The sequence below is a fragment of the Apostichopus japonicus genome, chromosome 3, assembly GCF_037975245.1.
Source record: "Apostichopus japonicus isolate 1M-3 chromosome 3, ASM3797524v1, whole genome shotgun sequence".
In the NCBI taxonomy this organism is placed as follows: Eukaryota; Metazoa; Echinodermata; class Holothuroidea; order Aspidochirotida; family Stichopodidae; genus Apostichopus; species Apostichopus japonicus.
In genome coordinates this window covers 845,743-872,887 of record NC_092563.1, presented here as the reverse complement: position 1 = coordinate 872,887, position 27,145 = coordinate 845,743, and the positions used below count along the sequence as shown (strand labels likewise).

The 27,145-nt window shown below is 38.0% G+C and overlaps 3 protein-coding genes across 4 annotated transcripts; 2 read left to right on the top strand and 1 right to left on the bottom strand.

Moving 5' to 3' along the window:
- The first annotated feature begins 2,051 nt into the window (after positions 1-2,051).
- Positions 2,052-6,345, top strand: LOC139958958 (uncharacterized). Its single transcript, XM_071956423.1, has 3 exons — positions 2,052-2,205; positions 2,900-3,074; positions 3,190-6,345. The coding sequence occupies exons 2-3, from the start codon at positions 2,921-2,923 to the stop codon at positions 5,103-5,105; spliced, it is 2,070 nt and encodes a 689-aa protein (XP_071812524.1). The 5' UTR covers positions 2,052-2,205; positions 2,900-2,920; the 3' UTR covers positions 5,106-6,345.
- Positions 6,346-6,499: 154 nt separating this feature from the next.
- Positions 6,500-19,546, bottom strand: LOC139958945 (leucine--tRNA ligase, mitochondrial-like). 2 transcript variants are annotated; one of them, XM_071956404.1, is made up of 18 exons: positions 19,335-19,546; positions 18,892-18,987; positions 18,534-18,662; positions 17,943-18,034; positions 17,479-17,539; positions 17,152-17,292; positions 16,110-16,202; positions 15,640-15,750; positions 15,030-15,207; positions 13,736-13,962; positions 12,760-12,924; positions 11,875-12,160; positions 10,768-10,941; positions 10,325-10,507; positions 9,941-10,095; positions 8,841-9,071; positions 7,801-7,887; positions 6,500-7,322 (listed from the first exon to the last, which is right to left on the bottom strand). In XM_071956404.1, the coding sequence occupies exons 1-18, from the start codon at positions 19,437-19,439 to the stop codon at positions 7,140-7,142; spliced, it is 2,697 nt and encodes an 898-aa protein (XP_071812505.1). In that variant the 5' UTR covers positions 19,440-19,546; the 3' UTR covers positions 6,500-7,139. The 2 variants fall into 2 exon arrangements, with proteins under 2 accessions (XP_071812505.1, XP_071812511.1); XM_071956410.1 differs by having other exon boundaries at positions 19,339-19,479.
- A 116-nt stretch (positions 19,547-19,662) lies between these two features.
- On the top strand, positions 19,663-23,514 carry LOC139958937 (large ribosomal subunit protein eL13-like). The gene is made up of 4 exons (XM_071956393.1): positions 19,663-19,742; positions 20,617-20,870; positions 21,924-22,097; positions 23,227-23,514. Exons 2-4 carry the CDS (start codon positions 20,625-20,627, stop codon positions 23,446-23,448), a joined length of 642 nt encoding a protein of 213 aa, XP_071812494.1. The 5' UTR covers positions 19,663-19,742; positions 20,617-20,624; the 3' UTR covers positions 23,449-23,514.
- Positions 23,515-27,145: the final 3,631 nt, after the last annotated feature.

The window sequence follows — 27,145 nt, the reverse complement described above, 5'->3', positions numbered from 1 at the left end:
AGATGTTTGTCAAAAATCTCAGAAGATCGGAAATAAATCTACATAAACAATTGACAAAACAGAAAAGATATATAATGCAGATCAACATTTGAGGTTTGGGGAAACCTGAAAGATTTGTGTCCATAAAAACATCAGTTCTGTCAACATGCTGATTTTTTTTTTCTGATTTAGGCCTAGGCATATGCATGCTGTGATTGTGAAGACTGTCAGAACAAGCCTGTACCATCAAGGTGTAGGTTCAAGGATTTGGTAACATTACATCAATATCTGGTCACAGGCCCAGCCTAGTAGTTCACTCTGACAAGTTAGTCATAGTAAAAACTGTTCTGACCTTGACCAGGCCCCTTACCTTAGGGCCATATTGATTACTTCCAAGTTACTAAACTAGGCCAGTACTAGCCTACTACTACTGCTAGTACCTACTATAACTTAGTACGTTAGGCCTACTAACTAACTGCGGTATAAAAGAAAACATGTTGAACAAAAAACAAAGATGATTTCTAGTATCCATGAACTGAATGCCATGGATTACCAGTAATGTTTATGAATGTTGAAAAACCAACCCACCGGAAGTAGCAAAGGCTTCTCAGCCTTCACTCTGCGCTACTGCAGTAGCTAGGTCTAGGTTAGGCCTGGTGCCACCCATAGAGCAGAATATTCTGCTCTATCAGTATCAAGTATCATGGTGCTACCTGACTATTTTCAAATTCTAATTCCTATTCAGAGCCGCAAGGTCATTCGAATTTCTTTGCTATTTTCTGTACAATAAGCAATCAAATATGCGCATCAAAGGTAGGAGGTCTGCTTTCAAAGGCAAGATAAGTGATTAAAAGTTGCCGACGATATCATCTTTATTATAATGCGGTACCCTCGAGTTCACGAATACGCAACACCAAATCGCGAGGCTTCAGTTTGTACTGTTAATATGAACATTAACCGCATAGTACATTACGTATACATGTAAACCACGGAAATAATAGGCAAACTGGGATAGAATCCTATATCAAGTGTGAAGGTGTACACGTACCCTAGTTGAATCAGCTGTCGTTTCAACCAGCTATTCTTTCCCAATGGGCATCTTAATGATATGTAGTCTTTTAACTAATTTGCATTTGCAAGTAGGGCTATCTTTGTATTTCGACCGCGGCTCTCACAGTTTTAGTTCCCAAAGAAATTGAATGGTAGTTCCACATTTCTTTGCAACGTTTTGTTATTAAATTGTAGAGGTAGACATATATAGTGATGAGCATGTAATCGGGCATTGCCGCAGGGTTAACTATTCCCCGGTGGCGTGCACAGGATTTCATGTTTAGGTGGGGCAGGAGAATTCAACATTCCACCCTGATTTAGATAGGGGCCTATAAACATTTGAGGAAGGGCCGTAGGCGAACCAATGATTATATGAAATTTGAAGCCGACTCCCACAAGGGGGCTCGGGGATCATCCTCAGAAAAAGAAGAAAAAAACATAAAAAGGTGCATTCCGAGGCATAGTAGCTAGACTTTACATTAGGTCTATAGCTCTAAACGCAATGGTTTTGCTAATAAATAATCTGTGTGAGGTTGAAAAAACGGTGTACATCCGAAAGTCATCATAAAATGACTTAATTGTGATAGAGATAACCGTAAGGAACAAAATCCCAACTTGTATTCAAAGTTTACAGTTATAAATTGACCATATTAAATTTATGATGTCTGTTTTAATATCAATGTCATATTTTATATAGAAATTTCCATTTAAGACACCTAACAGTAACATTGTTTGGAGATAGCTTGGAAATATTTTGAGATAAATTATATTTATGAAATATTTTGATCTAAATGGAACTTTTCAAAATATGGAAGAACATTTTTGATGCTATGATCGTTTACGATAACACGATTATTTTCCTGCTGAGAATGAGTTTTGTAACATGATTGTTTTTATGCTGCGATTGATTTTGGTGCTGCGATCGCTGTTCATGCGAGTTTTTCATGCGATGGCAACTTCTTGATGCATCAGCGATGATTTTGTTTATGCGCTTTCTGCGCTCAATAGGTCTGAACGTGTAATTTCATTATCGTTCCCAAACGTAGTAACTTTGCACCGTTCGATCCCAATCACGGTAACCAGTATGCTGCTACCGACTTATGTCAAAAGAGTGTAGAAATGTAGATTTCAGACGCAAAATCCATTTGACCGCTTGCTTAACAGAATGAGATAAAGGTTTGCTAAGCTATTGTAACTTTCCTTTAACTTGATTATTTCACCGCAATTTGAGTGGAGATGTATTGCCATGGACATATGCCCAAACTTTGTGTAGGCACCAGATTCGCTACAATTTACTTCCGCAACCAGCTCCCCAACAAACAGAAATTTCTGATATTAGTAAAAGGGCATATGGGATTCACCAATGGACGTATACATATTATGTATAAATATTGCTTGATAACCCTGCCACAACTGATATCCAAGCGTATTGAACCAGAGAAACCATACTTGATCTTGAATGATTTTGAATGCAACATTACATGATATATACTGTATCATTCATGGTCAGTCGAAGTAGAATACTAGAAACAAGTATTGATGTAGGGATGTGTTGAAACTGCATGAGGTTGGATTAATACAGGATGTGACCACATCCCAATAAACAAATGCAACAAATGCTCAGATTTCACATTTGTTTTATGTTACTTCCACTTTAAGATCAGTTCCTGGCTGATGGGGTATTATTATCTTTCTAATCCTTTACTTGAAAAGGTTTGGCATGTAAATCTGTGTTTGCTTTGTGTAATTTTCTCATGAGCAAATAAAATATGACTTTTCTTTGCAGGTTTACAGTTACAGTGTTGTTCTTCATGAAATTTGTTTCAAATAATATTGACTGTGAATTACTCTTTTCAATTTCTTCATTTAGATTCAAAGTGACAAGTAAAAGATGAATGAAGGCAGTAAGGAAACTACAGAACAGGGTCTTGATGAGACTACTCCACTCAGCAGCGTGCAGCAGACCAAGTTAGATATTTTCGTCTGTGGACTATGCGACATTGCTTGTAACGAGGCTGGGGATTTTCTGCGGCACAAAATATCTCGTAAGGAAACTTACTTGGTTACTCACTCACTGTTCTCCTGTATAAATTAGTTTTTCAAATAAAATATATGTATTATATTTCACCTGATATGTGATCTCTTTTCCTTTCATGTCAGATGACACTTGGAATGGGATATATTTTTGTCTGTTATGCAAGACAAAGGAACTTTCACAAGAATCCATTCATCACCACTACCTCTACTTCCATAATGTGCAGACTTTAACCTCTGAGGAGATCCTACCAGATAACCTGGATGAAGTTTCTTGCCTCTCTTCCAAGCCACATAGTGTTACCCAGCAAGGCTTGGACGAAGCTGTTAACCTTCATAGCAAAGATATGGGAGCTCCAGAACATATTATTTTATCATGCGATAGAGATGCATCTACATCGACCTCTTCAGAATCGAAGATTAGTCCGTTTGTTTGTACAGGAAAGGAGAGGGCTACCGAAGGCAGGGAACATTGCTTAAAGGGGAACCCCTCTGATCCCGCTCAATCTGTAAACCAGACCTTACCTGTCCTTGAGAGTTGTAAGTACAATGGCATGGAGAACATATCTAACATTGGAAACGTTTTAATTAGAAGTGATGAAAGTTGTGTTGAAGGGAGTGATAAAGACGAGACACAAAAGTCTGCTTTATATTCACATTTTCCGGCTTCTTTTAAACCTCCTGAAAGTTGCCTCCCTAAAAGAAATCCAGTGTTAAGTTCAACGGCTCTTACGCAGATTAAGAGATTTGCATCGACGGCAGTGGCTTCATCGACTGCCCGTGACGGACACAGGAAGGTCATAATAATATGTGCTCAAGGGATGAATGACAACCTTCAGGGGAGGGATGCAATTAGTATGCAACACAACCTGCAAGAGACAGCATGTACCCAAAATGAGACGCAAGAAATGATTCATTCGGAGGTGAACAATTTCACCGGTGAGAAAGGAGATGGTGTCTCCCTGGAGGAACGAAGGTTTTCCTCAATCCTGGACAGTTCTGTGGATGTAACAAAGTATGAGAAAGATTTCCTTTTTCAAGTTGGAATGAAAGAGAGCTCAGGGAAGAACATTAGGTACTTACGGGAAGTCTACATCTGTTTGTATTGTGAAGCTTTTGAAAAGTACTGTTTGGATCGCCTCATTGTACACATGATGGACTCTCACCAGTCCGAAATCATGGACAGGTGTTCATCTGAGAAGATGAAAAGTGTGCGAATAAAGACAATCTCTGGTGTCACAGAGCCAGGTATTACTTCCTTCCAGGAGTACAGGTCAAAGCTTTTAGAGCAAAAGATAAAAGACAAAGAGAGAAGGTCTAGACGGGTGCGAGAGAAGACTCTCACCACTGGTGGCGCCGTAATCGGACTGCCTTGTCTTTACTGTTCCAAGCAATTTGCGACGCACAGCAAGCTTCAAGCTCATACAGATAAGCATCTGAACGTGAAGAGGTTTCTGTGCGAAGAGTGTGGGAGATCGTTCAGGAGCTGGCATCTACTGTGGAGTCATAAAAAGGACCATCTGAATGCATCGTACGGTAAAATCAAATGTTCTCTCTGTAGCTTCCAGTCAGGTGACACACAAGCACTGAATAAACATTACAGAATCCATCCAAAACAATCTCACCTCTGCCACATCTGTGGTAATATGTATTCCTCTCTGAGGAAACATGTCAAAGTCCACTCTTTGGACAGACCCTATCCGTGCCCGTTCAAGGGGTGCACTTTCAGGTTCACGTCGGAGGTTCCTTGCAAAATACATTACCAAGCACACACCACTCAGGGACAGCGATTTGCTTGTTCAAAGTGCAATAACCGCTTCCCAAGGAAACATCATTTACTGAGACACCAGGTCAAAGTTCATGGAGACTCCATTGAAGCTCAAGAGAACAATTGCAATGCCTTTGCGGAATCGTTGAGCAATTCGTTAGTTGAAACATTTCATGTCGATCATGTAGAAGAAGCAGCAGCAAAGGCAGTTATAGAAGAATTCCACGTTGTGGATCAGCATCACCTAGATATGGTGGAAGAACTTCATCCCTAAGCTGAATTCTTAGAAACATACTGTTTGGAAGGACTGAATTCTTAGAAGCATACTTTTTGGAAGGACTATTGCTGAGGTTGAGGAGTATCAAACCAAGATTTCTACAGGCCATCCAACTCCTATACTACTTATGTCAAAACAGGGAAAAGCTAACTGATATAATTTATAACCTTTCAAATGTTAATTTGCAGGAAATAAAGTAAACCATTTTCATCGTCAATACCTTCCTCCAAGCATGATGGAAGAGGGTTGCATTGGGGGAAGGGCATGGGAGGGGGTGGGGAGGCACAAACATTGAGGGGCAATGGGAAATGTTATTTCCTCAGACAACAAGATCATACAAAGAATTGTGTTGTACATAACAAATTTAATAACATAACATATTTAATGTTTTATAAAAAATTGGAGTTAATACAGGGAGTTGTTCCATAACAACTCCCTGGTAAATATGACAACATTTTATGGCACACATTAAAGGGAAACTTAACCACACTGGTCACCTTTTAAGCCCTATTATACATTCTATTATACACACAAACATACTGATCCCTATCCCTGCACTCTTTTTGAACAAAATTCTTGGGACAAAGTACATCATCATGTCTGTGTGATTATGTACTACAGGTACACTAGTATCAAAAAACAGGGTTAGATTGTCGAGATTGAAAACATGAGGCTGTAAAGACATCACATTTTATTTATATATCAACGATATATGTCATTTGATCACATGGTGAAAACATCCTTGAAATTCTGTATGAAATTATTTTGAAGGAAATTCATGAACAATGTTCTTTGTTCATTAGCAAAAATAATTACAATTGAGAACAAGCACTCTATTGTTAAAGTTGAAACCATTTGTTGAAAATTGATTTCTATGTTGAGTATGTCAATTGTTTAATATTTGGCATTTTTTCACTGATTTTGATTCTGATATACAGGTATATGGTTGGATTATAGTATATATTTGCTTCAATATTTCATATTGGGAGTAACTGTAAATCTATATTTGTATGTCTACCTGTAAATTTGCATATTACATAACAAAGATGTAATATTAAAGTCAAAACATATGCAAGGAATAACTAATTAACATATCTTCAAAATGTTTATATTTTTTTATTTATTGTCCAGCTGTGTTCTGCCCATAAGACATTTACGTTTTAGTTGAATACCTTCATTAAAATGATGGAAGTGCTTTCCTTTGATAACAAACAAGCTTGTGTAAAAAACATATAAATAAAGTTAAACTAAAATGGTTTTGATGGGTTTTTTTGCAGCTATTTCTACCAAACACATACAGATAACCTCCCAAATATTGTTACAAGTGCAATAAAAACACTGATTGTTGATTTCTCACAACCATGTTGTAATAAGAGCAGGCAACAGGCTTGTTGGAAATATATGCATCTTGTAAAATGCAAGGTGACTGAAAGTGAAAATAACAGAAATCTGCTGCTACTCAAATAATGAGTTTATTAAGTTCCATTAGCCCAACAAGCAACTATAAGCAAAATGGAGAACTATCTTGGTCCCTACTGCAGATGCAACAAATGTTCAATAGACCAAAAGTGAGGGTGGGGGGGGGGTGTAGAGCCACAAAGACAGTCTTAGTAAGGCATGCTGAGCTGGACTGCTCATATAACATATGTTCATTTTCATTAGCCCAACAAAAAGATTCTGAGACTGTAAAGACACTCAGTAAGGCAAGCAAATCACGAGACATGGGTATCATGTCAGTTTAGCTCAAGTTGATCATAGGAATTCATGCAAAGAGGGTCTAAGTAAGGCAAGCAACATGGGAGTTTTCTATGGGTCCTACTGGTTAGGTAACGTAGGTTAAATTCCATTACCATGGCAGCTACCACTCATTTGACCTAAAATACAAACACCTAATATCTTTGAACTAGTATCAGCAAGATGCCAGTTTTTCCAGTTGTCTGCTAAACAAGACCTGAAGAATGATCAAGTCAAAATTTCTCTTGCTGGGAGGAGAACTAAGCCTGTCAATATGAAATATTCAGTCAATCTTTGTTAGCTGCTTTCCACCAAGAAATTGACTAATGGAACCCTAGATGCGATAATTGTTCTTTTGATGGCGTGCTCCTTCAGATGTTCTTTCCCAACTGATGTCTCCAGGATGAAGTCTTTTAGCTGATTTTCATTTGCCAGTAACTCTTTCTGCAGTTTGACTGTTCCCACAGTTTTGTTATTAACCTGTAGAAAAAGACACGAATACAATGTTATGATGTGCATGTAACTGTGGCATTGCCACAGGGTGCTAGTGGAGTCAAACCCCCTCTCTCTCTCCCTCCCTCCCCCATACCACCCAATTGAAATTCAGATATACTTATATAAATTAAGATATAATTATGTAAATTAAGATATATTTATGTAAATTAAATGGCATTCTTCTTAAATCATTGCTCCATGTTGTAGTCAGATGCATTCAATCCACCCCTCCCATTACCCAGACCCTAAAATTTACAAGCACAAACATTAAGACTGGCTATATGCTCATGGATATAAATGATAAATACCCATAGAGTGAAATATTGAGTTAATAACTACAGTGATTTCTGTGAACATGCTACGAATATGAATTTAAAGCAAAGGTTTACAAATGTACAGTACACAAAAGATTTGACACATTAAACTATCAGTATGTAAACTTGAGTAAAGGGTAAGAACATACCTTGACTGTCAGCATGACATGTACAACATCTTCTTCTGTATCTTCTTCCTCCAGGGTTGGCCAAGTCTGTTCAAAAACATCTTCATTCTGTGTTGTAACAAAAATAAGAAATCAAATGGAGAGAAATGGTGAAGATGGGTGAATGGAGGGGGAGGGGAATGGAGAGGGGGAGGGGAATGGAGAGGGGAATGGAGAGGGGGAGGGGAATGGAGAGGGGAATGGAGAGGGGAATGGAGAGGGGGAGGGGAATGGAGAGGGGAATGGAGAGGGGGAGGGGAATGGAGAGGGGAATGGAGAGGGGGAGGGGAATGGAGAGGGGGAGGGGAATGGAGAGTGAGAGGGAAGAAGGTAAGGGGAATGGAGAGGGGGAGGGGAATGGAGAGGGGGAGGGGAATGGAGAGTGAGAGGGAAGAAGGTAAGGGGAATGGAGAGGGGGAGGGGAATGGAGAGGGGGAGGGGAATGGAGAGGGGGAGGGGAATGGAGAGGGGAAGGGGAATGGAGAGTGAGAGGGAAGAAGGTAAGGGGAATGGAGAGGGGGAGGGGAATGGAGAGGGAGGGGTTGGTGAGAGGGAGGGAATGTTGAGGGGAGTGGAGAGAAGGAGGGGAACGGAGAGGGAAAGTATAGAATGGAAATTGGGAGGGGAATGGAGTGGGGGAAGGGAATGGAGTGGGAGAGGAGGAGAAGAAGTGAGGGGAATGGAGAGGGGGATGGAGAATAAAGGTGAGGGAGATGGAGAAAAAAGTTGAGGGAGAGGGGAATAGAGGTGAGGGGGAGGGTATTGGAATGCAAACAGGAGGAATTCTTCATGTACCATTGGGTAAGAAACCATCAGGACAAGCAAGAACCTTGCCAGCTAATAGGTATTACAATTACTGTCCTGAGTGACCAATCCCACGGTTAACATTAATGTGTTTACATGCTGTTGACATGATGTGAGGAAAGCTAAATATCCACTAATAAAAATGTATTATACCTCAATTCAAAACAGTGTTTAAAAGATGCTGGTAGCAACTGTGAGGTGAGGATCACTTTACTCACCAATGACATCACAGCTTGATGGTCATTTCCAATGTTCATTCCCTGCCACATTTCAGATGCCATCAAAGGTGCCATGGGCGCCACCATTGTACACAAATTGCGCAAAGCTTTCTCATAAACAGGACTTTCAGCCACCACGTCTTCAGAACAACCTTTCAAGAAATTGGTGAACGTCATGAGGCGGGTGATGGCAACGCTGAGCATAAAATCCTCTTCAAATTGATGAGATACCTGAGAGAAGAAGAGATGGATGAAAATGAACAGAGAGAGTATCATCAAACAAACAAATCTTACAATCATACCTGAGTTATCTGTAGATATATTGCCATTCATTTTTCCCCACTCAGTCACTGTATTGTCCATACGGGAAGAAAACTGCACAAACTTAATCCAGTCACTTCATTTCTGGAATTTTGTGACTTGTAACAACACTGATGTGTTCATTAAAGAGAATTCTTACAGAACACTGTGAACTTGTAACTAGAATGCATTTGGGGATGTAGCATATGAATATGAAGCTAAGTGTATTCTTGTTGGATGAGAACTACAGTTGTAACAAGTTTATGTAATTTTGTGACTTGAGTCATGACTTGTTACAACACTGATGAGAATAGTAAATAGAGTTCTTACAGAACACTGCAGAGGTAACTTGAATGCAATCGCAAGATATGGTAAATGAAAAATGTTGCCAGATGAGAAACAGAGAAACTTCATTTCTGAAATTTAGAAACATGAGTCTTGTGACTCGTAACAACATTGATGACTGACAGCAGTAACTTTAAACAGCAGAGTTCACTTCATTAGTAATTTAAGTGATTCTGCTGGGATATTGCATACAACTTTATGAAACACATCTAGCCAATGGTGTTGAAAGCCCGGTCGAGCCCCTGGGAAAGATATGTCACTGGGCTCCTTCTTGATGTCATTTTGCCATCATTATATTAAGAAAATGAGAATGAATGACTATTTCTTCCATATTTTACTCAGGCCCCCTAATAGACCATGTTCCCTGGGATTGTATCCTCCCCCTCCCCCAATTCCCCCTCTCATCATGCCTGAATCGATCTTCTTAAAGGAATCATGAAGCTAGAACTACTGACCTCCTTAATGGTATAGTTTAATTGTTTCTTTATTTCCGTCTCTTCTTTGTCCATATCTCCACATGCCACTTCGTTCTTCCATCTCGATTTAACTTCTCTGAAGTTGGTCACCAAGCTCCACAACCTCTTCTTCCATCGAATCACACCGGGAATAGCTGGAGAATGATAACAGCGAGAGCTGATAATGAGATTGTAACAATAATGTGGACATGTCAAAGGTCATTTGGGAATAAACATCCACACAGCTAACAATGATAAAATTTATGACATCTTCTCTATCTTTATTCAAAACCCGACTACCATATTGAGGATGAGGTGGGGGAGGGGGATGAGGTGGGAGGAGGGGGAGGGGATGGGGGGTGTAATGGGTTGCTGATTACTCACCTTCGACATTCCATGGCATGTTATGTTCTGGTGGTATACCACTGAGAATGAATAGCCTCACCGTATCTACTCCATACTCTGCTATGCTTTCCTCTGGGTCTACTCCATTATATTTGGATTTGCTCATCTTGTCCCATTTTATCTCTAACTTCTCTCCTGTCGACAGAGATACTGGTTCAGAGCCTACAATAAGGGAAGAAACAATGAAGCCAAAAACAAAATAAATAAATCAATGTTAACCCAAATGTAATGGTTAACGGGTACTGCAACGTCATTACAAGAACCACCTGCAATGCACAGAACTTGTCATCTAGTACATGGATAAATATTTCCAGCTTTTACAGCAACTTGTGCGTTTCTCAATTCGTGCTCTTGGCTTAATTGGGAAGTGGGAAACCGACAGAACTACACACAAAAAAAAGACATGAAAGCAATTAACTCACCACTGAAATCAACTTCATCTTTTGGAAGGTATTTTCCAGTAGTCACAGTCTTATAACTCTGTCCCATAACAAGACCCTGCACAAGAAGACGTTTGAATGGTTCCTTACAAGCTACCATACCTTTCTCATGTAGAAAATGGTTGATAAATCTTGCATACAGCAGATGCAAAATAGCTGTAAATGTCAATGAAAATTATCAAATGAATTACGATTGTCAACATGGTCGGTCCTTCTAAGTGGGTCTCCGCAAGACCACGATCTATAACAGTGGCTAGCATTTACTATTGTGTTGTTTTAGTATTATTAGAAACACCAAATTCAATTTGTCAGTCCACTTTTTGATAAAGAAAACACTAAACCTGTAAGTTGTAAAAATGCTCATGGTTGTATTTGGCAACTCAGTATCAGATGACTGTTACTCCTTTGTCATCATCCAAGCTCAATTGTTCTCTCTACAAATTTATCCAACATATACACAGTCAAAGATCCTGCTAGGATCGAAACGTCAGGCCAACTTACTTTTACACACAACATATACACAGAGAAGTATTACACCAAGCATTCTGCTAACTTTTACACCTTGATGAAACTCAAAGTTGACTTTAACACGTTGATGAAACTCACAGCTAACTTTTATACCCTGATGAAACACTTATCGAACACTTTCAAAATAATTCAATCAAAACACCAGCTTATGTTCACACCTTGATCAAACAATCATCTAACTCCTAGACATACAAAATTGAACACCCAACTAATATTTACACCTTAATGAAACACCCAGCTAACTTTTAAACACACTTTGAACAATCACCCAGCTGATGTTTATACCTTTATCATACACCCATCGAACTGTCACACACAGACTGATCAAACACACAGCTAATAATTATACCTAGTTATGATACACACAGCTAACTCTTACACACACATTGAACAAACACCCAGCTAATGTTTACACCTTGATCAATCACTCATCGAACTGTCACACACAGACTGTTCAAACACACAGCTAATAATTATACCTTTATTATACACACAGCTAACTCTTACACATATATTAAATTGACCACACAGCTAATGTTTACACCTTGACCAATCACTCACCATGTTCCTTTCCTCCTATGTAAAGGTCAACTGGCATCAACCAATCAACTTCCTTCTTTGAAAATATTTCCTGGCTATTGTTAGCATCTGTATATCGGAGAAAATACCAAGCTGAATCGACAAATGTATCCATAGTGTCTGTTTCCCGGACCGCTGGATTATTGCACTTGGGACATCTCACATTGTACCAGTCTTTAACCTCTGTGAGTGGTGAAAGACCCTTGCTAGACAATGAGTCTAACTTAGGCAGCACGACTGGGAGGTCATCGTCTGGCACTGGAACTACCTACACAAATGAAATAGAAAGGAAAATATCGGCAACAAGTCCATCATGCTGTAAAACTATGGAAAGGCATGTCGACAAAAGAATACAATCTATTCCTAAAAGTTAAGTGAATCTGCAATTTTGTTGATGTGCTTTTGTTGTAAACAAGACTCTATCAACCTTTCTGGGAGGATGTGCCAGAAGAAACTGAAACTGAGAAGTGAACGTATCACTGGGATCTCAATTGACTTTCTGTGAGGGCTAGAGATAAACCATAGGTTGGAGCAAAGGGCACGACAAAATCGGAACCACACTTTACCTATGTGGAGTAAAGTGAAGGACAGGCAGGTTGGGTACTCAAGACTTGGGCCTTGAAGGGTCAATGTACCCCATTAGAACAAGACTTTTGGGCTACCTTCTTTTCGAAAGTAAATAGGCCCACGGGGTTGCACTAATGAGGTATGTGGACCCTAAAAAGGCCAGCTAAGGGTCCATGGACCCAATTAATGCAAGACTGTGGGCCTAACTTCCTTTGTGTGCCAGACTGAAATCTCTCTCAAGCTGGATTTGACCTGCCAATTGCCTATTGAGAACCCCTACTCTAGATGAATCCCGCTTACCTTACACTGGTTACAGTGTATAATGGGTATAGGAGTACCCCAATATCTTTGTCTTGATATTAACCAATCATACTGCCTTGGGCTTGTTTGTTGACCTCCGAAACCCTGGTCCTTAGCGTCCTGCATCACAGCGTCCTTTGCCTCTTCTCGGGACATTCCTGAGAACTTACAGAAATACAAAACAAAAAACACAGTTTGAATATATACAAACAAACACAACGTAAAATGAATTTGAAGGGAAAAACATAGATTGTTGCAGCTCAAGGTACTCTGGTAGACTCTACAGACTAGGCCAACCTCTCTCTATATTTGGTCCTGATACTTTGATCACATGCCAATCATTTATATTGTATCATTACCATGATATGTCTCACAGAGGACAGCAGTAATACATTACTACCATGATCCATAAAACCCCTGTCTCACTGAGGACAGCAGTAATGCATCACAGACCAACAACCAGAATCCTGGGAGGAGGGAGGAGGGAGGATGGTAACACAGTGAAGACAGTCGTTATGACACAGGAAGCTGTCAGTTTAACCATGTTGGATGTAATAACTCTAACAACGGTATAATGACTTTTCCTTATAGAGAGTGGTGGTGTTACAATTTGAGTCTATACAATATTAACTGCTATGAATTTAGTTACCCTCATCTGAAGGAAGTTGTTGTATGAGATTGAAAATATTATTTAACATATTTAGCATCTTTCAATAGGAGTAATAAGGTTTAAAGTGAAGTCACCTGAAGTCGAGGATTGAGCCATCCAACCAGTCCATTCAAGTAAACAAGATGTACACAGTTATCATGGTAAAGTGAGGGAGTTAACAACCATTTATAGTAGTCAATGGGTTTTGCTGTACAGCAATATAATATGTACTTGAAATGGCTAGACAAGAATCCCTGCCACAGCATCCACCTGCCACTTGCCACACCATCCACCCGCAACCCTTGCCCAGATAGGAGAATGAAGTACCTTTCCTGAGTTCACAAGAAATCCAAGATTCTGTCCTGATTCTTTTTTTTCCAGGACATTCTCAAAGTGAAGTTGATGACGTTCAGCAAATGCAAGGTCGTCTGGTGATGAAGATGGTATCCCAACATGCATTTCTACATTCTCTTCAAACTGGACAAAGCTTGAAACAAGGAGAGGAACCATCTTCCCGGAGAACGGGTTTTCTGCATAGATGTTGAGATTTATGTCTGAAGATAGTAACAAAGTAAACGATTTAAGTAATAACAAATATGATGACCCCAATCAAACAAGCAAAAACTAAAATTTCATGTGAAACTAACATGAAATTTGGGGATAAATCCAGTAGGGTTATCACAGTAGAAGTCCAGATATGTCCTCTTCCCTCAGTCTTATGTGAGAGTCAAGTCAACAAACTTTTACAACAAATCTAGATTTCTAGATTGGTCAAACAAAGTTGACATCAGCACAGTGGAACAACTTTCTCAACTGTGATATGGCCATTTGGCTATACCAATTTGAGCACAGAAATTAAAATTGTCAATATTGACAATCCTACAACCATCCTGATCTGAGATAGATCTTACCAGCATTCAAAGTACCAATTGGTACTCTTCAAAGTCAATTTTTCAAACAAAAGGAGGGGGGAATCCCTCACATTAGACATCCCCCTCCCATTCCCAGGCTGTGAAAACTTGTTATCCTCTCTTAAGATAATGTATGGTAACCTTCTGTAGTACAAGGTTGACTGGATCTCTCCTTATTAAACAAGTCAGTTATAAATTTGAAATCACTCATATTCTTAGCAATCAGACCCAGGAATAGAACATCAAGGAAAGCAATAGCTGAAAATAAGAACAATTCTATAGTAGATATACCTAGACCTATTATAATATCAATATCAAACAAGGGAATAATTTGTTTAGGGTTTTTGTAACATTTGTCTAGTTTATACTTTATTTTTCTCATAAACTAATGTAATTAGTACATTTCAGTGTATAAAATCTGTTACATATTTGTATTTGCATAAGAATTTGCCCATTCTGCATAGCATAGCATTTTGCCATGGGATATTGTAATAATTATTCTCTCAACACTAATCTAGTGGTAAGGTTTAACTACCAAACTGCTCAACTGTTTCAGGCAAGAAGAAAATTCAGTGTACTTCATACAGTGTAGGTTACTTCATGAGAAAACTAAATGGATGATGGAAAATTCAGTTGGGCAGCACAAAGGCACAATATACACACAACCGGCGACTTTAATATGAAAACAACTATAAGGAAGAGTTCCTCACCGAGCTGGTTTGAGTCTGAAAGTACCTTCTCTTGAGCTATCGGATCAAGCTGGTTTATAAACTCTGGTTTCTTTAAGAGGGTGTGAGTCGGAGAGAGAACGATGTAAGCTGCACCGTAGATGAGATCAGGATGAAGAGTGTGGACCCTTAAGACTGGATCCACTCCTGGGATGCTAGTCTAAATTAGTGAGAATAGTGTTAAATGTACAGGTTAAACATTAGAAGAAACATAACATGGGAAATAAATGAAGATGTTTTAATTTACTTTTCCGAACATTGAGAACGAGAAATACTTTAAAGTAGATTTACGTGGCAGGCTTAATAGATAATTGATTCCATGAGCTTAAATTTCAGGAAATCTTGATTGTTTTGCTATCTCAGTTCTTTTGATTTGACCTGAAGATACATTGTCAATTTCACCATGCAGCCAACTTATACCAGACTCTACCCCCACCCCCCCCCCCCCCCTCCTGCAAGTCCCCAACAAGTACATCTTTCAAAATAGAATAAATCATAAAAGTAAAAAAAATCATTGGAATAATTTCATAAATAATGACCAACATGATCAAACTTCTCTAAATTGTACATAATTTATTCTTCTGACCCTCACCTTCAATTTGAAATCCAAGAGACACCCTGAGCAATCACCAATCCAGTTTCTTTGCATAGATTTGATAGAGTTTGGCCAATCAGGGAGATTTTCCAAGCCATCCTGTAGACCCTGAACAGTATGAAAATAAATTTGTTTTAAAGGATCTATTAAATTATTCCTCAGAAGCAAAGCAAACATTAAAGAATTCTCATACAATGGCATATTTGTCACCATACCAAGAAGTGGACAAAATTGTTGTATTCTTGATAAATTTATCCATGTTCACTTTATATTGAACTAAGCACAACAGTGACACATTATCACATTACCTGCTACAGAAACAACAATTTCATACTTTAAATGCTTCTAAATACATCCTTTGTAATCATGACTGTAGGTACAATGCTCGTTTATCACAGTCACTTCTAAACACTAATGCACAAATACTTCTAAAACCCTACATATAATAGATAATTATCTGATAGTACCTTTGAAAAATGAGTCATCTTCAAGAACCACTGCTTCAACAGTTTCTGTTGAACTTTGGCACCTGAACGCCAAGAGCAGCCTTCTTCGTCTACCTGTAAAAAGAAAGGTAAGTTGACCAACAATCATGATAAATCTCTTGGACTTGATCTCACCAGGAAGATTAACAAAAGTATTAATAAATTATCATGATTGTCAAAAACAAAATCCTGACAATTTAATGAAAGTATCGCATTACAACAAAAGCCTGGACTAACCGGCCAAGTTATGACCAGAGGCTGTCTTCTGATATGAAGAATGCAGATATTTCACTTCCAAATGCTATATTGTATTTTGTTAAGTTCTATAGTGAACTGTGCATATTATAATGTGCACCTTAAGTAAAATGCATGTACTATTTACCACCCTATTTACCCTCTTGTGATCAATGCATGAGCAGTGTTACATATAATATGGGATGGATTTCAAGACCATATTACACAGAGTTTGGATAACAGAAGTCCAGATAATCCAGGTTTGCTACTCACATCAGATACAACTGCATTTCACATTTACATTCAGTTCACAAATATCTTGTAGACAAAGTTTTGTGAGGTAAAGCATCTGTCCCCTACCCCTGTTTTTTGTAACTCTCCAAGAGTAATTTTAGCTTAGTATCTTCCTCAATCTGAGGGTAAAATGTGAGACCCAATGAACATTACTTTAAAGTTTACACCTTACTTCAGAATGGAGTCAAGTATACAAGCAGGGCTAACTACCCGTGAACCAGTTGTCCAGATGCCATAATGTACTTTGAAGTACGTAAGCCCATTTATTTCATTTTCAAATAATCAACGTTGTTTGTAATTTGTCTCATCATTCATATAAGCTGTAATGTGATTAAATAATAATGTGCCCAGAGCACATCAGGAACCAATTTTGTCAAATTTCAGTGAATTTTCTCTCTAATTAGATATCCACAAATGATTGGATTTCTTAAATTGATCAAATGCAATCAGTATTCCAAAAAAAGGTTTGATAGAAATGACATAACTAAATGGCTACCTGTTCATTGGCTAGGACGGTCTGGTCAACAGGGTCCCAGTTGACTGTGGCCTCCTTCTGGTAGGCCAGACCAGACCGGAAGAGTTGAAGAAAGATGAATTGAGTCCAACGATAGTACTCTGGAGAACATGTTGTTACTTCCTATTAAGAAGAGAAATGATTCTTAATATAGGGAAGATGGAAGTGTGAGATTTAAAAATAGTATAATCAGAGCTTGTGAAGCTAAAAAGATTGATAACATGTTCTGTTGGTGAGATAATCTGTTTATGTCATGGTGGCTGTACAATAAAGAATTCACAAACTGTTATTTTTAAGATAATTACTTACCCTCTCCCAATTGAAAGTTGTTGCAAGATCTTTCAGTTGCTTTCTCATGTAGGATATGTTGCTGTAATGAAAACAGAAGAAAAGTAACAGCATTAACAATATCAAGCGAGTAAGTTTTCCAGTCTAGGAATGGGAGGATGTCACAGTTGACAAAATTCACCTTCAGCCTTCCCATAGTCAAAACAGTGTACAGTAGCTATGTGACCACAGCAATACAACTGGTCAAATTTGTCTCAATTAGTACTGATTCATAGTACTAATGTAGCTGCTTGAAATTGCTACAACACAGTATCCCAACCAAAATGCAATCAGTTATTGTACATTTATTATTGTACATTTGTTCCTTATACAGTGTTGTCATATCCCAGAGTGGTGTAAAACATTTGCCACATTTGAACTATTTATGATACCATTTATCATTCCAACTATCTTTGCAGGTATTTAAATACCATTGATTTCCTCACCTGTAAGTCCAATCATCTGGTCTCAAGTTTCTTTCAATGGCAGCATTTTCAGCTGGAAGTCCAAAAGCATCCCATCCCATTGGATGTAAGACCTGCCAAAAAAACAAAAAAAAACATTGCTCACTGGTAACAAACTGCTTATCTACTGTACTGCAAAAAGTCTGTGTAGGTAAATGTATAAAGTTCGAGGGCCTGACATTTCAATGTTAGCAGGATCTTCTTCAGAGGCAAACTGGATTAGAAAGTATGTGATTCTTTAATGAACCATCTCATTCTTTTATTCTGAAAATCAACAACATGACATGTAGACCATAAACACACAATTTTGTTGGAAAAAATGATTACCTGAAAATAGAAAAAAAATGTCCCAGAAATAAATGTGACAGTTCTCCGTCCTACACATTAAGACTTTAATCACTTTCTTATACAGTATGCTTATCCATTAATAAAAAGACTTAACAATTAAATTATGAGCAACAAGGTTTTTATATATTTCTGTTGCATTTCCCTCATGGTTCATTCCATGCATAGCTTAATCTATTCAAAATCAAATATTCATTACAAAAGTCGATCAATGCCTTTTAGGCTTACCTCCTTGCCCTTCATTCGATGATAGTGAGCGATGGTATCACTTATTGTGTAGACTCTGACATGTCCCATGTGAAGGCGACCAGATGGATACGGGAACATTGACAAAATGTAAAACTTTTCCTTTGAAATCTGATTGACAAAATTGAAAAGGTAGTGCATCAAGAGTGAGCCTATAGTTTCATATTTAACAGAAATACAAACACTTAATCCCGAGGATAAGATGATATGGTATATAATGCAATGTAATATTAAACATTTGTTTAACAATTTGAAATCTGATAGTAACTGGAATACATGACCAGACAGAGGTATCTGATGATAAATTTTAAGCATCTTAGTTTAATGACATTTTACATACCTTCTTCTGCATGTGCAACTTTTCAGTTTTGTGCTTCAGATTACGCAGCCAATAGGTTTCAACCTTCTTTACTGTATCAGACGATAGCTCGGGCTCCTGAAAAGAAATACATCCGGATTCGCTGTTTATATTTTCAACTGAGTCAGCTGTTGGAATTAGAACTGTTTGCCAGTGATCAGCTGTATTCAATTATTTAGGACTAGGCTAGCCTGTTTTTTCCCCCTTTTCTTTCTGATATACACATTTCTTTCTGATTCACAACGACTTTGATAAACTTTGGCCAATTGTTACAGTTACTGTAGGCTATGGTAATAGTTTCATACTGCTAAGTAATACTAAATTAGCCTGAGTCAGAATACCACTATCATTGTCAAGATTAGCCTAGGCTAGGCTAACATAACAGTACCACTGTCACTAGTACTAACAACAACAGACTAGCTCACCCACTTAGCATCAACCATTAGGAATCGGAAACGGGACGCATAAATATGCTTTTCCTTTCCCAGAGGTAATCTCCGTCTCAAACTGGAAGTAAAAGTAGCCGACATTGCGTCTTCTTTACGATGGATCTAGAGTATGCTACATACATTTAATTCCATGTCATTTCACGTCTGTTTCATGGAGGCTGCCATTTTGTTTACTCGAGGAAAAATGGTATCAGATTAAATTGATATTATAAAACACTATATGAGACTTAAAATATACAAAATTATTTTTATTAGTAGTAAAATTAATAAATTGAGATTAATACAACAGTTAATCTTGGAATATATTTCTTTTTACAAATTTAAATTAAACTTTGCATCTTACTTTAGCGCCCTCTTTTTTTGGAAACCAGTACCCTTTACATGGTAGTTATTTGACGAAGATTTATATCTCCTTGAATCACTTGAATCAGTTTCAAATTCATTATTTCACTAAAAAGAAAATGTTTAAGATGGAGTTCTAGTAACATAGGCAACATTTTAGACTTAGAACCGTCCTCTTGCTGTCATTTTCTGACAACATTCGGACTGACTCACACTGTTGTAGAACTTGTCTCGCAAAATCACATCCCTGCACACACTGATATTACAGGCTATATACGCAGGTTGTGTAGGTTAGGTGTTAAAATTGTATTCTTAACTTTGATACAATGTGAAATTCAATTTCATTGAACCAGTTCGTGAACATTATATACAATATGACCATGAGAATTTTCAAACTATGTAGAACAAAGTTCTTGCAATTATATGAACTAGCTTAGGCTAGGCCTATCTTACTTACAATGCCAATAGCAGTGACCATGACATGTACAGTATGCTAGACAACAACAGATGTGTATTATAACTGCATGAAGCTTAACCCTATAGAGGTGCCAATAATACAAGGGTTTGTTTGAATCATTTTGGGTCCAATGCCTGTGTATCTAGTAGACAGTTTTCAAGTAGGCTAGCATGTGCTTCATATTTTCATACATGATTTTGATATTATATCATGAATACACATGCCTAGGCTAGTTCGTATCTTCAACATGTACTTATGAATGTGGAATAGAAAGAAGTCCAGTTAAAATTAAATTATTTTTGTGACCAATTTTAATGTTACCACTTGATAGAGTTTTTCAACTGAAAGAAAGAATCTTAATTCATCCCCAAGAACCTTAATTACATCCTTGGTTCATGAAAACCTGTTAGGTAAGTTTGTACAGAATTCATTCAACCTTTCCTTATTTTTTCTTAATAGGTTTCAAGATGACTCGCTTAGGAAATGGGCAAATACCCAATGCCCACTACAGTAAGGGTTACCTAACTCATGTAAAAACATGGTTCAACCAGCCGATGCGAAAGAAGCGCAGAAGACGTACTAGAGTCATCAAAGCACGAAAGATTGCCCCCAAACCAGTTGGTGGACTTCTTCGACCAATCGTCAGGTGCCCAACCTTCAAGTACCACACAAAAATTAGGGCTGGAAGGGGATTCAGTCTGGCAGAGCTTAAGGTAATATCATTATTCAAATGTCCATTTGCATCCTGTCACTCTTATTTAGCATAGAGTGAGTGACCATGTTCGTATCTTCCTAGATGTCTCTCCACTTGAGTTAGCTAAAAAATTGATTCAAACCAGAGCACCCTCTATGCGTCTTTCACAATGTAATTTCATCAAATTAGGCTGCCAGGGTCTCCGATTTTGCTTACCTCGTGGTAAGTGACTTTATATTTCTCGGCACAGTAAGCATCATGGTAACAATACCAATTTCGTGTATTAACGAATGTGCTGGATATATAAGGCCTATGTTGACTAGCTGAGTATAGGTGATGTTTAGGCATCAAATGCTCCGTAGTGCAGTATTTGATGCACTAATTTGTAATTCAATGTCTTTTATTTGTAGAGGGTGTCTTTCTTTAAAGTTTTGTAGTAAAAGAACAAACCTTGAACATCAGTTGATATTTTCACCTTCCATAAGTTTTTGAATAATTGGTATGACATCTCTGGTATGCCACGTAATTTTTTACCGATTCTGATTATGTTCCGATTATGCAATAATCGGCCCGATTTGGATTCGATTTTCGTTTGTCACTAGTCACGTATATATAAAACTGATTTATATGGGAAGGCTGCATATATATAGGTCTCTGTGATCACATGTCTCTTTGATAAACAACTGCACAGAATATATAAGGAAGTTTTAACATTGTTTAGGAAATATTAAAGTTCATGTCAGGGAGCTGCCATTTTGTCAATATTTTGATGTCAGTGGTGCTGCTAGGAAGTGAAATGTTTTACTTTTCCTTCTTTTATTCGTTCACATTTTCAAGGTCAACATTGTTGACACTGAAACCCATGCCAGTATAATGTCATTATAGAAACATATTGTAGAAAGAAAAGAAAACTACCCTAATGATGAAACTAGAAAGAAAAAAAGAATATCATTTGTCATGGAAAATTGGCATTGAGTGTGCCCTATGTCCATTTTTATAGTGAAAGCATGAATACAAGATTTCATTTGACATGTAGTGATCGGCAAACCATTTGTGTTCTATTATTCAATAGTCTGCAGGAATCTCCAAGAAGCATGCACGTACCATCGGTATCTCTGTGGACCACAGACGCAGGAACCTGTCAGTTGAGGGCTTACAAGCAAATGTGCAGCGCCTTAAGGAATACAAGTCTAGGTTGATCCTCTTCCCACGAAAGCCAGGCAAGCCTAAGGAGGGCGACAGTGAGGTATGTATTTGTATCTAACTATTTAGAATGTTTCCTTTGTATTTTAACTTCTTGTTAGATGGTCCAAACTTAAATGCTGTTACCTATTAAGGTTTATGCAGGGAAATGTCCAATTAGATGTTCAAATCATAAAAAACCTACAATTTGCCATGTTTTGTAAGCATTTCTGTATTAAAATAGCAAACAGGTCAAAAGTTATGTTTGTAAGAAATCCAAATGAATGGGTAAGCATTTCTCCCGCAGAAAACTGGAAATTAAGAGAAATAAGAGAAATGAAAGTAGCAAGTACAACATCAGTCCTCTTTCTTTCTTACATGCAAAGTAGGAGGTAGGGAGAGATTTTGCTGCAAATAAAATAAGCTACTTGTGAACAGATGTCAAAAGGGAACAAAGTTTTAGATGTTTTTGCATATAAAAGACTCATATCAATGTAGTTGTTAGCTTCAATGGTCAAGATTCATTTTAGATAACAAGTAAGAAAAAGTAAAGTAAGAGTCTCAGATTTTGACATATTCGCAAGTTGTCAGCCAGGACAAGTTAACGAGCATATCAAATTGGATACTCACTCAATAACCTTCATTTGCAGGGAATTATTTATCCAGCATCGCAAATACTATGCAAAATGTTCAAATTGCTATACAAGTGCACAGGTGTATTGCAAGTTTTGTACACAGGGAACCATATTATTTCATAAGGGACAAAGTTCAGAGACTTCAAAACTACAATTATGCAAAACTAGACAACTAACATTTTGCAATATTTGTGCAATATTTATACCATATTTGTGCAAAATATTTATAAGAGTTCATTAGTTTGATCAATTGCAATCTCATTTGAGAAATACTTGCTAGATTTGGTAAACTTAATCACCTAAATGATGCAAAATGCCCCTCAATTCTACTTCGTTATTTCAACAGTGTTGTAAAACTAGAGAGTATTTCCTATTCTGTTTTTACGTCTGCATTGCGCTGTTGAAATTTCTCAAAATGGGAATATGGTAGATGTGACACCATGGTATGAGGGGTCATTGGTATTTGGCATTAGGCATAATATATTTTGTTTCAAATTTTAAAAAACTAAACTTTTGACAAAGAAATAATTCATGATGTGGTTTGTTTGTTTGATGCAGGAGGCAGAATTGAAGATGGCTACCCAACTCGAAGGAAAGGTGATGCCAATCAAACAAATCTACAAGCCAGAAAAGGCCAGGGCAGTGACAGAAGAGGAGAAGAAGACCAGCGTCTTTAATGACATGAGGATGGCACGAGCTAACGCAAGGCTGTTCGGAATCAGGAAGAAGAAGGCTGCAGAAAAGGCTGAGGCAGCTGCAAATGCTAAGCCAAGGAAGTGAGAACAGTGAATCTGTGAATGTAAAGCCCAAAATAATGAAATAAAAAGAAGAAAAACAATTAAAGAATTATTTCATGTTTTTTGTGTTTGTTTGAATTCTTATGTAGTTTTCGTTACTGGTTTATGTAGATCTAATTTCAATAAAATATATTGGATTTTGGTGTTGCAGTTCTGTGCCAAGTATGCATGTATCTGCCGAGCAAGCCAAATTTAAGAGACAAAGTGACAGGTTTAGCAATAAAGTAATTTAACCATGTCCTACTTGGATGATTATCACTCTAAATTTTAAAGATTTCTTTGATTGAATCCCCTGAGAGACTTGATGTTTTCTGTGATGGTCAAAATAGCAGTTCAAGTCTGGTACCCTTGTAAACCTCTCAAACTCACACCTATTCATTGATGAATGGCATTTCTATGTCTATAACTGTCACAGGATTTGACTGTTGCTCTGTTATGTGGCTGAAAGGGTTTTCCACTGCCACTAATGACCTGTCATCAACTTTCAGAAGGCTAGTACCTTTGCAATGGTCAAGTTATCTGGAACATGTTCTGATGTTCTTGTACTCTACTTTTGGACACATTTTCCTCAGTTGCCCTATCAATCAGGTGAACCCATATATAAACTTATAAGGCAATGAATCACTAAGCCTGCTGGTTTATTTGTCTAACATTAAAATAAAGTATTTGACTCAAATTTGAACACAAACATTGATCTGAAATAAAAATGACAGGACAAATTCATTCTGATATTCCAACTGATGAGATGTAGATGCCTCTTCAGTTCAGCAAGCACTCAAACAGCAAACAAATATAACAGCTCATTGGACCACTACAAGTTCACCAAAAATTGAAACTGGTTGGCAATTTTGCAACAGTATTCTTGTAATGTTCAGTTTCCTCTTTCAGATACTGTAATGTTAACTTAATCACCAAAAAATTGACAAACTTAGGACATTGGTCTAAATTTGGGGCATGAGATTCCAGCCTACTAAATGTAACATAATGACAATTACCAGGGAAAAAAACTGATTTCTTTCAAGTATGCCGAAATCGAAGTCTATCTAACCAAAGTTGACTGTATTAAATATATGGGTGTTTCTATTACACATGATCTCAATTGGGGGCGGCATATTCAGAGTATCTGCAGATCTGTATATTTAGATATACGGCTCTAAGTATCTGTAATAAAGGGAACTGAATCGTTGTTTCTGGGTATACTCAGAAATTTGATTCTTTGTTCTAGAGACGTCTGTCTGTCTACAAAGGTCCCTGTAGGCCAGTACTGGAGTACTCTAGTTATGTCTGAGATCCACCAGATAGCTTACAGGATAAACGGGAAAGTATCCAGAGGAGATCTGCTAGGTTTATTTCCTAATTATTGTAAATCTGGATCTATGACGTCCCTTCTTATAGACTAGACCTAGCCCTGCTGACCGAGCGTTGCAAGCATAGTAGGCTGATCCTCTTTACTAAAAGTGTTTCTGGTCAGGTAACTGTCCCTGCAGACTCTTCGGAACCTATTTGTAAGACTCGAATTATTCATGATATGCACTTCTGTCATTTGCTAGGACCAGTTGTTATAAATGTGGTTAATTGCCGAACACTGTAAGGGATTGGAATAACCTTTCTGCCAGTCTGTTATGTGTAGTTCTGTTAAACAAGTAGTGTTTTAATGTCATAGCTACGTAGTGGATGTAACAGCTTTACACGGAAGAAGAGAAACTATCTTGGAATGCAAAGGTTTAGAAATCAGGCGGGGGGGGGGGGGGCTAGGGTTGAGGCCCAATAACTTGACTGCGGTGAGATAATTTTCAGCCCCACCCCCCCCCCAATAATTTGAGGGTGAAAATGTTTCAACATGTATACAAAGAGGCTTCGAAATAATCATCATATTTTGAACTTTTTCTATAATTACAAACATAAACTCTTTTTCAAGCGCGCGGATTTATAACCTTACATAACAACTCCCTGCTTACATATACATATGTATGCATGGGCGGCGATCCTGGGGGGGAAGGGGGGATATATCCCCCCCATGAAAATGGGTGGAGGGGATGTAATACACCATATCCCCCCCACCAAATGCCAGGGATAAGAATATTTTCATGCCTTTATATGCATCATCGTGAATGTACGACTCTTTTTTAGCTTCATTTCTCGCCTACCATAAACGCAGTGCGATCTTTTCAAATAAACCGCCGTTATAAAGCAAGAATAGTTGACTCTAGGCTTCATTGGCCCTTTAACAACAAAATGTATTATTGCGCCCACGGTATTGATATAGTACATATATGCACCCTCATAGTATTCATATAGGCCCTATATGGCCTACACACGTACATGTTCCCTCGAACCGCTGAGAATCTCATGTTACCAGGGTAATGCTTAATACACGTGTCACCTGGATGCCCTAGCAATCGGTACCTAGGAATGTAACTATGTGTAATTGTGTATTGCATGTATATAGGCCTATAATAGCCTGCATGAGGCCATTTTCTTCATCGAATAATATAAAAGAGCTCTCGAACATTCTAACGTAGCGCCTGAAACCAGATTGACAGGGGCAATTTCCCCAAAATAACACCCGAAATTAAAGAAAAAGAAGGATTTTGGATCCTGATTATGAGATATTTCGGACATGATATCCCTATTTTAAAGTTGGGTATATGCCGCTTGGAAACCTCGGGAAGTGCCGTTTCCGACCATCTAGAGGGTTTGTAAATCCCAAAATTTTCTTGTACGCTTCGCGCCAACTATGGTGGCGCTACGCTTAGATAGTCAACAAGGTCATATCCCCCCCACTCTTAAGAACGGATCGCCGCCCATGTATGTATGTGATTATCGAAGTCTGTATATATGGTCTATGTGAGATATTGTAAGCTTCATGATTTGAGGTGCTATGTTTACTGTATGGGTGGGTTTTGGGTGCAATGTTGGAGATAAAAGCTGTCAGATGTGTAATCTCTGCTGATATTTGCAAATTTACATGAACAAATAACGCGTATGAGAGAAATTCAAACCATCCTTCGGATTATGGTATAAACTTGTGTGTTGCTCAATTGATTAAAGCAAGTATCGTCATTTTAACAGAAGACAAAAAGACCTATTCCTTTTCTTCGTTGTTTGACTTTAGTCAGGTCATAAAAATTTCGCGCGCTCCGTGGGCTGTACAAATCATCGTTTCTATTGCACACTTTACTTTGGTCACAGAAGCACACAAAGGAGCCTACATCCATATACTTAATATTCTTACTCTTTATATTTTCCCTAAAATATGATTCGGAAAAACCTTGGGTGGCTTCGCTCGCTGTAACCTTTTTTCATATCTTTTCTTTTAATGGGTGAATACACTTACGCAAAATATAGTGCACTGATTGGAGAATTTTAGTTGAATGATCTACCCTTTATTTATCCGAAGTGATTTTAGGTTTTCATAGTCCTCCCCCTCCGACTGACGGAAATAGGGGAGCATTGTGCCTCCTCCCCTATCGCCGTCAGCATCCTGTTACAAATATTAGTAAATTTCAGTACATAAATATATGTAAGTAGATGATAACGGTTGCACCATTTTGTATCTAAGTCCCCTTCCAAAAGACCAACTTTCCCAGAGGGTAGGGGGACCCCTTCACTTCGACCCCTCCCCCACGACGACCATCCTAATCATAATAGATCTCACACCCCCTGCCGAAGACTGGTTT

Excerpts from the sequence above, each read along its gene's own strand:
- LOC139958958 (XM_071956423.1), top strand. The coding sequence starts at position 2,921 with ATGAATGAAGGCAGTAAGGAAACTACAGAACAGGGTCTTGATGAGACT. Across the intron at positions 3,075-3,189 it reads TCTGCGGCACAAAATATCTC|ATGACACTTGGAATGGGATA; the intron begins GTAAGGAAACTT and ends CTTTCATGTCAG.
- LOC139958945 (XM_071956404.1), bottom strand. The coding sequence starts at position 19,439 with ATGTCGGCTACTTTTACTTCCAGTTTGAGACGGAGATTACCTCTGGGA. Across the intron at positions 12,161-12,759 it reads TACACTGTAACCAGTGTAAG|GTAGTTCCAGTGCCAGACGA; the intron begins GTAAGCGGGATT and ends TCATTTGTGTAG. Across the intron at positions 10,508-10,767 it reads AGATGAAGTTGATTTCAGTG|GCTCTGAACCAGTATCTCTG; the intron begins GTGAGTTAATTG and ends CCCTTATTGTAG.
- LOC139958937 (XM_071956393.1), top strand. The coding sequence starts at position 20,625 with ATGACTCGCTTAGGAAATGGGCAAATACCCAATGCCCACTACAGTAAG. Across the intron at positions 20,871-21,923 it reads TCAGTCTGGCAGAGCTTAAG|TCTGCAGGAATCTCCAAGAA; the intron begins GTAATATCATTA and ends ATTATTCAATAG. Across the intron at positions 22,098-23,226 it reads CTAAGGAGGGCGACAGTGAG|GAGGCAGAATTGAAGATGGC; the intron begins GTATGTATTTGT and ends TGTTTGATGCAG.